This window comes from Geotrypetes seraphini, chromosome 3 (assembly GCF_902459505.1).
Source record: "Geotrypetes seraphini chromosome 3, aGeoSer1.1, whole genome shotgun sequence".
NCBI classification, from domain to species: Eukaryota; Metazoa; Chordata; class Amphibia; order Gymnophiona; family Dermophiidae; genus Geotrypetes; species Geotrypetes seraphini.
The window spans coordinates 113,724,307-113,737,849 of NC_047086.1; the positions used below are offsets into that span (position 1 = coordinate 113,724,307).

Below are 13,543 nucleotides of genomic sequence, written 5' to 3' on the forward strand. Positions count from 1 at the left end.
TTAGGTGACAATTCTGTTGAATAAGGCAGTTTTTATGGCTTTTCTAAAGGCCTTATATGTCAGTGTTGCTCCATTTATGTAGTTGTCTAACCAGTGTTGTTGTTTGTTAGCTTGGTATATAAAAGTTCTATCCAGGAAGATTTTGTATTTGCAGCCGGTAATGCACGGGTATGCAAATAGGTTGCTGTTTCTGGTTTGTCTCGTAGGACTGTATAGAGTGAAGTGAGGAAGCAGATATGTAGGAGCTAGTCCCCAAACCAGCTTGAAACATATGCAAGAGAACTTGAATATTATTCGTGCCTCCATTGGCAGCCAGTGAAATAGTTTGTAGAAGGGGCTAACATGGTCGCTCTTTTTCAATCCAAATATCAAGCGGACCGCTGTGTTTTGGACAATCCTAAGTTTCCTTACGTTTTTTTTAGGTATACCCATATAAACAATATTGCAGTAGTCCAGTGTTGAAAGCACTAATGATTGCACTAGTAGTCTAAATGATAGAGGGTCAAAATATTTTTTGATGGACCTTAATTTCCACAGTGTCAGGAAACATTTTTATCCTTTCTATCTTTGGAGCTTTTGGGAAAGTGGGATATAAATAAAATTTGGCTTGATTTGGAGCTTCCAGGATTCTTCAAAGACTATGATGCTTTTCATTGAATCATATAAATACTGTCCCTGTGAGGTAGTATGGAAACTTGAGGTGGTATGGAAACTTGAGAGACCATGTAGAAATGATGGACAATAGAGGATATTTGGGAAAGCAGGAGATGTTTTGTTCTAGAATAACAAAGGCACCTTTTTTACCCAACTTGAAATGAAGTATGCTGTAAATACATAGAATGACAGAAATAGGCAGGTTGGTTAAATCATTTTGTGATGCTGACAATAATCATTTCATGAAAGCAGTACATTGTTTTTGTAAATTAACTTCTGAAAATAAAAATGAGTCTTCTAAATGAACAAATACTGTTGGGACATCAGCAGGGATTTTGTCTTGCATGACTAATGGAAAACGTACTGATCTGCAGATAAATAAAGATTTTATTTTAAAATCATGTTTAGTTAATAGCTTTCTGGCTTACAAGTGCAAGGACTCTTCCTAGAGAGATTTTTACAATTTAAAGAAGTGACATTTCACCAGGTTTTACTGTCCTTTGAAAGGGAGAGTTATATTGTGGCTATCCTAGGAGACACTCTGGTCTTGTGAGCAGAAAGCTGCTATGCGTGACCTGTGATAACCAATGGACTCGCAGTTCAGGCTGGCAGCAGCATTGACGTCAGCCCTATGGCTGAGAAATTAGCCTGAACCTTGGGAGGTGGGAGATCTAGATAAAGCAAAAAGCTAATTGTTTTTTAACTGCAGTGCCTGCAATCCCAGCTCTCTTCATTTTGAACACCTTGTAAACATTCACAAGGCTTTTCTGAATTTAGAGGGTTAGAAATAGAGAATGACACGGGGACATTTGCAACTGGTTTACTTCATGAATGGGGACAAGACCTTTTACCGCCCTGTGGGAGCAGTGAAAAGTCTTGCTCCTGTGGTAAAAAAAATTGCACCCGTGACAGACTCACCATCTCCTCCCCAGCTCCTCTTGCTCCTATTTTACCTTCAGGAAACAGCCATGCCATGATGAAGACAGAAGACAACCAAGACCAAAGCCTGAGACCAATGTGATTTGAAGAATAAAATTACCAGACAACAAAAGGTAAAAAATATATATATATTTTCTATTTTGTGATTAGAATATTTCAGATTTGAAATATGTATCCTGCTAGACATAACTGGGGACCGCAAAGCCCAGGCTATGCTTATTTAGCTTCCAGCTGGCTTAGGGCTCTCTCTTTCTGACCAGGGGGCAGTTGCCCTAGTTGCACTTCCTTAACATTATTCCTTCCATGTGTGACTGAATGTAACCAGGATTAAAAGTTTAAAAGTTACTTGAGATTTTGAAGGGTTTTTGAAGCAGAGAGGATCTGGAATGTAAGATCTGGGGGGGGGGGGGGGGGGGGTCCTATTTTGAGAAGTTTGGTTTGTGTATATATTTTTTTGTATTGGTGCAATTTTGGTATTCTGTTGCTGATCTGCACAGGTTTGCTGTCCTAGTGCAGAGATCAGCATCAGCTGCTTGAACATTCTGTCATATTTGACAGTTGGGAGGGTGACTTGGATCTGTGTGCAGGTAGTTTGGTTTCTGGGCCTTGTGAGAAGGTAATTATAGCTGGTTTTATTGAATTTTGAATAGGAATTAGAGGTTTTGATTGAAGTTGAGGTTTGATATATAGATTCTGGTATTTATCCAAGGGTGAAAACATTTCTTTCTGGCTGATGTGAAGAATTGTTTTATCTGTGAAACTATTTGATGCTAGAAATAGTCTGTGAGAATCTTCTGGGAAGTGTTTTGAGAGATTCTCTGAGTGACAAATCTGTGGTACTGATTTTTGGAGACCGCTCCTGTTGGGGTCGGTGCTGGGACCGCTCCTGTTCAATATGTTTATCAATGACCTGGAGGCGGGAACAAAATGTGAGCTCATTAAATTTGCGGATGACACCAAACTATATAGCAGGGTTAAAACCAAGGAAGACTGTGAAGATCTCCAAAAGGATCTGACGACACTGGAGGAGTGGGCCAAAAAGTGGCAAATGAGCTTCAACATAGGGAAATGCAAGGTCATGCATGTGGGGAAATTTCAATGCATGTGGGGAAATTTCAATGTTGTGTCTACCATCACTCCCAGGTCTCTTTCTAGGTTACTCACCCCTAGCGGTGATCCCCCCATTTTGTTCTTATGTACCTGAATAAATTCATGTGAACCGTCCTGAGCTCTCCTGGAAGAAAGGTATAGAAAAATGAATGAATGAATAAATCAATATCTTTGTGGTGGTTGTTATGATGGTAAAACTAGTCTACCAATACATTTAGGCTTCCCAGATATACTGATAATGCTCTTATTGCCTCTGGCTGAAGAACTGAAAACTTGGCCCTACCCCCATTTTGTAAGTGAACAACGGGTTCATGAATAAACACGTCCAAAAACCAGCCAAAGTCTGTACTTGGACAATGAAGAAAACAAATCGTCCAAGTACCAATAATCAGAACTGGTTTCAGACATATCTAAAACCGCTTAGACCTTTTCACTGCCTCTGTGCGTCAAGTGAAAAGGAGCGTTTTTGGAGAAGTGGATAGGGTGGGAGGTGGGCAGGATGTGGGCCGACCTAGACTTTGACAGGTTTGCCAGACCTAGACTTTGACAGGTTTGCCAGACAGAACTTATATGTTTTGACTTAGACAAAGTCAAAACAGGCAAAAGTTCCGCAATCAGCATAAGTTCCGTAACGACCTCAGCAGGAGAGATACCCAATCTTTCCTGCCACCACCCGCTGCAACCCCCCCCCCCAACACATCATGGCAGGAGAGATGCCCAGCTCTCCTGCCGGAACCCCCCTGAACTGGCACGCTCTTCACCAGCAGGAGGGATGCCCAGTCCCTCCTGCTGAACAACCCCCCTGAACCAGTGTACTCTTCACTGGCAGGAGGGATGCCTAGCCTTTTTGTATATACAGTATATAAAATAAGATATATATGCCACTGTTGTGTTTTCTAGTACAATGTGTTTAGTAGTCCTGCACACAGCTTCTATGGAACAGTTTATTTCCAACTGGCATTTTTATGCACTATCTTTACCAGGGTCCAAAACTGTTCAGCAGACTGCGTCCTAGAGGTTTTTATGTGGTTTGCCAAGTTTTAATATTATTTTAATATTAATAAAGTCCATCTCAGGAACATCATTTCTCCACATTGTTTTTTGTTTCTTTTTAGTAGTCCTGAGCCATAGGGTTATCCATCTGAACCCACAAGTTGATTGCAGAAGGATGTCACTCATCTTTCAAATCTGCCTTCTTCCCAGTAGACTTGCTTCTTCCCTCTCAGCTTTTCCTTCTGCAAGCAAGTTGAGGATGTGGTTTTCTGCTCTGCTCTGTGGGCTTTTATTATTTTCGGGGAGGGGGGGTATGTTTCTACAATTGGTTGAGTCTTGGTGCCTTGCTGAAAGCCTATGCATTGATAACCAGATACGTCATCCCAATTATCTTTAAGCAGAGACCATCAATTCAGATTTTCAATTTTATTATGACTAGGACATTTCTGAGCTCATGTGAGAACAGTTTATTTGGGTGCTGTCTTGGTCAGCCTATTTCTACCAGATGTGAAACCTGTGTATATTTGAAAATGAGCATGCTCCTAAAGCAAGCAGTATGCGTTGTCTTTTCATTTTCTTCATACATCCACCTTGTTTGTTTTTTTTCCAGGGGAAAAGTATGAGCTGCATGCAGGGACAGAGTCCACCCCTAGTGTGGTGGTACATGTGTGCGACAGTGATACAGAAGAAGAGGAGGATCCCCGGGTCTCCCCTAAGCCAAAGATTGTGCAGACCCGGCGCCCTGGCTTACCTCCGGCGAAGGCCAACTGAATCTCCTGCCCCTGGCCAGCTACAACACACTTTTTATCTTGGTTTTATTTTTTTTTTTTTCTTGTTTTGTTTTGCTTATTTGTTTTAGTAAGGGCATGATTGCCTTTCAGAGACAGGATATTTAGCTCCCTGAATGTAGAGCCTATTTTGAAATAAAAAGGGCTGAAAAATAGTAGTTCTTCACAAACCAAACTGTACCATACATTGTAACATGTAATATGGATGACAGAAAATCTGTAATTGTTTTGTGTTTCTTTTGATTTTTGTTCTTGTGGAGAGCAAAATTATAACAGGTTGCCTAAATAGGAAGTCCAAGTAGATGCCATTTTGGAATTGTTTTATAAAGAAAGCATAGGCATCTAGGTGTCTTTATATAATAGAACACCAAACTGCTGATAGGTATGGTAATACATATTCTAGAACAATTTACTTAGCATTGCTATTCTTCAAGCTGCCAAAAATCTTTCTTTACATTAACTTTTTTGGTATCACACCGGGGATCCTCAGAATACCACCCAATCAAGTAGATCAATGTGGCAGCACTCCTCACAAATTCCCCTTTTCTTGTGTATTCTAATGTTCCCTTTTCATATTTATGAGTTACATTTATACCAACAGTGTTTTTCTAAATTTCATTCTTATTTCATTAATTCATTCGGTATATTTTTATAACAAAGACTTAGCTTAGCCAAAAGTGTTGCTGCACCAGTTCCCCTCCGACGCGTTTCATACTTCTTCAGGTTCAGGGTACTGGAAGTGCTACAAGAAAATCCTATAATTAGACCAAGCAAGCTTATCTAAAACCTAAATATCTTAAAAATACTGTGGCTGCTTACCAGAATTCATAAACAATTCGCTTACTCTGTTAAACCATGTCTCCACAAATGTCATTATCCCAGGACAAGCAGGCAGCATATTCTCACTGATGGGTGACGTCACCGTCAGAGCCCCGGTACGGACACTTCAAGAACTTGAAAACATTCTTGACACCCGCACCATGCATGCGCGAGTGCCTTCCTCCCTTTGTCAAGAAGCTCTGAAGGTTTGGGACTGGGCAATCCGCCACAACACCTTCCTCAAAGCTGTCTACATCCAAGGGGCAAAAAACTGCTTGGCGGACAACTTGAGTCGTCTTCTGCAACCTCACGAATGGACACTCCATTCCTCGCCTCTTCATCAACGACCATGCCACCATTATACTGATTGCTCCTCGGTGGACGAGACAACCTTGGTACTCCCTTCTCCTTCAACTCAGCAGTAGGGAGCCATACCTGCTACCAGTTTTTCCATCTCTGCTTACACAGAGTCAGGGATATCTGCTCCATCCCAACCTGCAGTCTCTACACCTGACAGCTTGGTACCTTTCAACATAACTTCTCTTCAGTTTTCTCAATCTGTAAGAGACATTTTAGAGGCTTCTAGGAAGCTTACCACTAGACAATGCTATCACCAAAAATGTACTAGATTTTCTACGTGGTGTTTTTCTCACGATAAGGAGCCTCAACATTCCTCCTTATCTTCTGTTTTAGACTACCTTTTGCACTTTTCCATCTCTGGCCTCAAATCTACATCGATCCGAGTCCATCTCAGTGCAATTGCTGCTTTACATCAGCCTATTGAAGGAAAACCCCTTTCTGCTCATCCGGTGGTTTACAGATTCATGAAAGGACTTTTCAATGTCAAACCTCCTCTCAAACCACCTCCAGTGGTTTGGGACCTCAATGTTGTTCTAACTCAATTGATGAAGTCTCAATTTGAACCATTATCTACGGCTCATCTGAAGTATCTCACTTGGAAAGTGGTGTTTCTCATTGCCCTCACTTCTGCTTGAAGAGTCAGTGAGCTGCAAGTTTTAGTTGCTGATCCACCTTTCACTGTGTTCCATCATGACAAGGTGGTTCTCCGTACTCATCCTGAATTCCTACCTAAAGTGGTTTCAGAATTTCATCTCTACCAATCCATTATTCTTCCAGTGTTCTTTCCAAAGCCTCATTCTCATCCTGGAGAATCAGCTCTTCATACTCTGGACTATAAACGTGCTTTGGACTTCTATTTGGAACGTACCAAACCACACAGAACTGCTCCTCAACTTTTTGTCTCCTTCGATACAAATAAGTTGGGATATCCTATCTCTAAGCGTACCATCCCCAACTGGATGACTGCTTGTATCTCCTTCTGCTATGCCCAGGCTGGATTACCCCTACAGAGTAGAGTCACAGCCCAAAAGGTCAGAGCAATGGCAGCTTCAGTAGCTTTCCTCAGATCTATACCTATTAAGGAAATTTGCAAGGCTGCTACTTGGTCCTCGGTTCATACTTTCACTTCTCACTATTGTCTGGATGTTTTCTCCAGACGGGATGGTCATTTTGGCCAGACAGTATTACAAAATTTATTTTCCTAAATTGCCAACACTCCCACCATCCCATTCTGGTTAGCTTGGAGGTCACCCATATGTGAGAATAGGCTGCCTGCTTGTCCTGGGATAAAGCACAGTTACTTATCGTAACAGGTATTATCCAGGGACAGCAGGCAGCTATTCTCACAACCCACCCACCTCCCCTGGTTGGCTTCTCTGCTAGATATCTGAACTGAGGAGATGTGCCCTGTGCTGGGCGGGCAGGCACTCGCGCATGCGTGGTGCGGCTGACTCAAAACTTCTAGTTTCTACAAGCAAGTCTGCTTGCAAGGCTTCCGCATTGGGGCTCCGTCGATGACGTCACCCATATGTGAGAATAGCTGCCTGCTGTCCCTGGATAACACCTGTTACGGTAACTAGAAACTTAAGACAGGGGTTCTAGCACAGAGTTCCTCATAGAGACGATCGGCCGTCCTGGAGGGGAATGCAAATTTTTATGAATTTTTGGTAAAAATTGTATTATCGAAGTGACATAGAAAGGGGGGTCTTATAAATGCCACCTCTTTGGTGGTTATTATCTTTGCTTTGTATGCTCTGGAGACCATTTGAGAAATTTCTAGCTTTAACTCCAACACTGGTCCCCAACAAGTTTCATGTAAAACCGGGGGTCATCAATTTGTTGATGAGCCTCACTTTAGTATGCAATTTCAGATTGGATAACTAGGGCTCCCCCTTTATCAGCTCTGGATATATGTAGCTCTTTGTTGGTTTTTAATTCATACAGAGCTCGTCTTTATTCACTTGTAAGATTATCCGGGTTTTTTTTTTAAAGTTTGTTCTAAGGTTCCTACATCAGCAAGTACCAAATCCCTAAACGTACTTAAATTGGGATATATTGGAAGAGGTGGACACCATCCTGATTTTCTAGAGATGATAGATTGGTCTCCAATTGCTGTAGTATCTTTGAAATAAACTTTTATATGCAGAGCCCATAGAAAGTGCTATATTGCCAGTCGTGTTTCAAAAGCATCATATTACTGCTGTAACAAAACCTAAACCTAGGTCAAGTAGAGATTGATGACCTATGGTCAAAATACTGCCTGAAATGTTCACTAAGGTTGCAGATTCCTCTGTTGTGATCTGGTTTGTGGACCTTGAGGTGCCCCTCCCAGGGTTGAAATCCAACTCTGCGACCGCGGTTGCCCTGCTGTCGCTGTTGACCTAGGGGCAAAAATTTTGGTCTCCTTGAGACCATGGGCTTCCCATGTATGTTGATCCTGAACTCATACTTGCATTTGATTAGTACTGTTAAGAAAAATTCCGCAGCCATATTGACATTTCTGGAGACATGGTTTAACGGAGTAAGCGAGTTGCTTATGAAGTCTGGTAAGCAGCCACAGTATTTTTAAGATATTTAGGTTTTAGATAAGCTTGCTTGGTCTAATTGTAGGATTTTCTTGCAGCACTTCCAGTACCCTGACCATGAAGAAGTATGAAACGCGTCGGAGGGGAACTGGTGCAGCAACACTTTTGGCTAAGCTAAGTCTTTGTTATAAGAATATACCAAATGAATTAATGAAATAAGAATGAAATTTAGAAAAACACTGTTGGTATAAATGTAACTCATAAATATGAAAAGGGAACATTAGAATACACACCAAAGAAAAGGAGAACTTATGAGGAGTGCTGCCATACTGATCTTATTGATCTACTTGATTGGGTAGTATTCTGAGGATCCCTGGTATGATACCAAAAAAGTTAATAAAAAAGAAAGTTTTTGGGCAGCTTGAAGAATAGCAGTGCTAAGTAAATTGTTTATATAATAGACTCACAAAACCTCCAAATGCACTCATGTAAACTTATACCTCAGAAGTTGGTATAAATGTACATAAGAACATAAGAATTGCCGCTGCTGGGTCAGACCAGTGGTCCATCGTGCCCAGCAGTCCGCTTCTGCGGCGGCCCTTAGGTCAAAAACCAGTGCCCTGAGTCTAGCCTCATCTGCGTACTTTCTGGTTCAGCAGGAACTTGTCTAACTTGTCTTGAATCCCTGGAGGGTGTTTTCCCCTATAATAATAATAATAATAATAATTTTTATTCTTATATACCGCCATACCCAGCGAGTTCTATAACAGCCTCTGGAAATGCGTTCCAGTTTTCCACCACTCTCTGGGTGAAGAACTTCCTTATGTTTGTATGGAATCTATCCCCTTTCAACTTTAGAGTGCCCTCTCGTTCTCCCTACCTTGGAGAGGGTGAACAACCTGTCTTTATCTACTAAATCTAGTCCCTTCACTATCTTGAACGTTTCAATCATGTCCCCTCTCAGTCTCCTCTTTTCAACAGCTCCCATTCTTCACCCAAACTCCTTCCCCAATTATAATTATACTCAGATTGTATAGAGTAAGCGCCTATTTTATATATGCGTAACTCCAAGGTAATAGTATAAAAGCCCTTTTCTGTGGGTAAAACACAGTTTTACTGCTGCTTTTACTACATATCTTTTCTGTAACCAGTAACTGGGTTCCAAAAAAGCAATTTTGTATCATGTAATTATAAGTATTATCTGCAGAAAAATTGAAGCATTGCTTTCAGAAATGTTATTTCCCCTGCTTTTGGTTCATTTTTTAAACGCACTTTTTTTTTTGCTTTGTGATTATTATTATTTTTTTTCTTCAGGCTAACATTGACAGGACCATACTGAAACTTGAATAAAGACTTCATGAGATCCCAGTGTTTGTTCATGCACAGTCTCAGCCTGTGCTAGCCAACCTGCCTGGTTGCTAAAGTCCTCCTTTCTAACTGTTTTGGAGGCAGAAAGTACCATATTGTAGTGTTGGAAGCATTACTTAAATATAGAATCAGTGCTTTATATTGTTGGGGGATTTATTATTTTTGTTGTTGTTAAATGGCAAAAGTCTTTATTGTTTCTTCCTTGTATGCAGTCACTCTTGAAAATGTTGCTGTCTGGTTTTAACTTTAAGTAAACTGAGATTTGCTGTAATGTGTATTTCCAGTGTGCAAGATTCCTCAGTCTGCCCTTTGGGACATTGAGATGGTTAAGTAAATCCATTTTTTGTTATATTTGTACAATTGGTTGAACTTATTACTTTGCAGAAAAGCTTTGACAAATGATTTAGAGCAGGGGTGTCCAATCTTTTGGCTTCCCTGGGCTGCACTGGCCACACAAACACTAACACTAGCTAATGAGCAAAAAAAATGTTGAGCAGGTCCTAAATTTGCAGTCACTAATATAGAAGATGTGCGTATCTAATAATAAACCTTCATTAAAGGGACACCTTGGAGAGGAACCCAAAAAAGCAGTAATACTTACCCTGACTGAGTGATCCTCCATGTACACCGCTGATAGTGGTAGCAGCCACAGGCTTCTGCATCCCCACTCTGATGAGCAGGGATGTGCGCTCCTGGTTCTCCCATTCACTTCTATTACAGCTACGGTGAGCCTCATCAGAGTGGGGATGCTGAATCAGCTGTCAGCAGCTTACTTGGAGGATCGTTTAATCAGGGTAAATATTACTGCTTTTTTGGACCTCCCACTTTGAGCTTAGGCTCCCTCAAAATGAACATCTCCCCTACTGTAGTTAGTAGGGATCCCCAAACCTCACCACCTGACGGCCACCTCCTCCCCCTCCAACTTTCCAAATTCTGCAACTGGCAGCAATATTGCAGAGCGGCTGCTTCCCTCCTCCCTGCCCCCCCTCCCTTGGCTTTCATGCATGCATGAAAACAAGGGCAGCTTGAGAATATTGCCATTGGCTGTTCGCGAAACTTGGAGATTTTGAGTTGCCAGACTGGAGGAAGATGTCTTCAGTTGGCAGGGCTTGGGAATCCCCACTAGCTCAAGTATTTATAAATTGCACTCAGGTGTGGAAAAACTTTGGTACCCATCCACTAATTTTGGGCTCCAGTCCCTCCCCCAAATCAGCTGTATATGATTATGCCACTGAATACAAAAATAATTGTGATGCACATATCCCAAAGCTAACATATTCCAGTTAATAAATTCAAAATAAAACAATTTTTTCAACCTTGTTGTCTGGATATTTTGTTTTTCCATCATCTTGGTCCCAGTTTCTCTTTCTGCATTTTGTCTATCTTCAACTAATTCTCTTTCCAGTGTCTGCTGTCCATTTTTTTCTCCTCTTCTCTCTTGTTCTATTTCCTCTTTATGCCTGTCTCCAACATATTGATTTTTCCCTTTCGGCTTCTTAACTTTTTCTTTTTTGCCTCTGTCCACTCAAATCTTGCCTTCTTTCTCACCCTTGCTGCAATCGTTTTTCTGATGAAAGCTGTGGGTGGCAGTGGCTGGCTCCTCACGCGATCCATGGCTGTGATGGAGTTTATTTTATGGGCGTTGGCGATCCGCACCTGTGCTAGAAGCATTCCCTTCCTTCTGTGCCTCCTGGTGAGTGTTTATTTTATGGCTGGCTCCCTTGCTGCAGTCGTCTGCGGGTGGCATCAGCTCCTCGCATGCAATTCACGGCGGTTTCGGAAGCCTTCTCTCTCAAGTGCTTCTTACACAGCCGCAGATCACACGAGGAGCCGACCACAGATGAATGCAGCAAGGGAGCCAGCCAGAAAACTACAGAAGGGAGGGAGGGAGAAGCTAGGCCACACGAAACTCTTTATTGGGCCGCAGGTTGGATACCCCTGATTTAGAGCAAACAAAGTCTAAACCACCTATTTACTGATGGGTTATTGCAGTTATATAGTTCAAAGCAGTGCTGAATACCTTTAACTTTCCATATTATTGATAATACTGGGCACATTTTTAGAACCACAAAAACCTTCCTCTCTTGTTTCCCTCCCTGCTGTCTAATGTGCTGCCAGGTGATAAGAAAATACTGTTATATCCTGCTGCATTCAGAGCTGGTTGAACTGAATGATCCCTGATAACAATAGAAGTTGAACATGAAAAAAATATACAGATTATAAAAATTAAAAGACTAGGAAGAGGATAGTTATAAAAGGCTTTCTATATGGAAAACACAGTTTTACATTAAGAAATCAGGCTCTGCAGAATCTACTGCTATATACATGTATAAAAGTATATTCAGGGGAGTGATCCTACATAGACTTTCCTAGGAGCAGAGATTGGTGTTTGTAAATATGCTTTGACAAAGTGCATATGCATCTGCTGGCAAAAATACACATGTATCCACTGCTTTACTGGTTGCACGTATAAACAGGGGTTTTAGAAAGAAAATATATACTGTATGTAATTTCTTTTTCTAAATCACTTTTTACATGTATGCTGGCCACATCCACTTTTGCTGCTGGAATCTAGAATTGCCTATATCAGTATTTCCTAAAAACTATGTGGTGAATTTTCAAAAGGTTTAATAGGCTATTTAAAAATAGGCACTCATGGGTAGTCATAAGAACATAAGAACTGCCATCTCCGGATCAGACCTTAGGCCCATCATGTCCGGCAATCCGCACACGCGGAGGCCCAGCCAGGTGTACCCTGGCGTAACCTTAGTCACTCGTATCCCTCTATGCGTCTTGCAAGGAGATGTGCATCTATCATGCCTTTAAATCCTAGAATGGTGGATTCCGCAATAACCTCCTCTGGGAGAGCATTCCAAGTGTCCACCACTCGCTGCGTGAAGCAAAACTTCCTGATATTTGTCCTGGACTTGTCGCCCCTCAGCTTCAGTCCATGACCTCTTGTCCGAGTCACATTGGACATCGTAAATAACTTTTTTTCCTGCTCTATTTTGTCGATTCCTTTCAGTATTTTGAAAGTCTCGATCATATCCCCTCGCAGTCTCCTTTTCTCAATGGAGAACAGTCCCAGTTTCCTAAGTCATTCTTTGTAATCCAAGTTCTCCATACCTTTTACTAGCTTCATTGCTTGCCTCTGCACCCTCTCCAGTAGTTTTATATCCTTCTTTAGGTAGGGAGACCAATGTTGGATGCAGTATTCCAAGTGTGATCTGACCATTGCTCTATAAAGCGGCATTATAACTTTCTCTGATCTGCTCGTGATTCCTTTCTTTATCATGTCTAACATTCTATTTGCTTTCTTTGCCGCCGCCGCACATTGCACCGACGGTTTCAGGGTCCTATCTATCAGTACATCCAGGTCCTTTTCTTGTTTGCTCTTACCCAGAGTTGCACCTGACATTCTATACTCGTGCTCCTTGTTCTTTCTGCCCAGATGCATTACTTTGCACTTTTCCACATTAAACTTCATCTGCCACTTCTCTGCCCATTTCTCTAACTGACACGAGTCGCTCTGGAGTTCCTCACTATCCTTCTGTGATCTGATTGCCCAGCATAGCTTTGTGTCGTCTGCAAACTTGATGATCTCACTGGACGTTCCTTCTTCCAGGTCATTGATGAAAATATTGAATAAGATGGGCCCAAGTACCGAGCCCTGGGGCACACCATTAGTCACTTTCTCCCAATCTGAAAACTTCCCATTTATGCCCACCCTCTGCATTCTGTTCTCCAGCCATTTGCCTATCCATCTCAGTATGTCTCCCTCTATTCCATGGCTTTGTAGTTTCTTGAGAAGTCCTTCATGTGGAACCTTGTCGAACGCTTTCTGGAAGTCCAAGTATATTAAGTCCCCTGGTTCTCCACTGTCAATTTGTTTGTTCACTGTCTCAAAAAATTGAAATAAATTCGTCAAACATGACTTCCCTTTCCTGAAGCCGTGTTGACTGGCTTTCATCAGGTCATGAGTATCCA

General features: G+C 41.6%; 1 protein-coding gene across 2 annotated transcripts in view; it reads left to right on the plus strand.

Annotated features, from left to right (window-relative positions):
* Nucleotides 1-4,926, plus strand: part of RCAN2 (regulator of calcineurin 2) — a 224,102-nt gene extending 219,176 nt beyond the window's left edge. For both annotated transcript variants that reach the window (XM_033937347.1, XM_033937348.1), the window contains one exon: nt 4,307-4,926. In XM_033937347.1, coding sequence (XP_033793238.1) covers nt 4,307-4,467 — 161 coding nt within the window. In that variant the 3' untranslated portion in view covers nt 4,468-4,926. The remainder of the gene's footprint in view (nt 1-4,306) is intronic.
* The last annotated feature ends 8,617 nt before the right edge of the window (nt 4,927-13,543 follow it).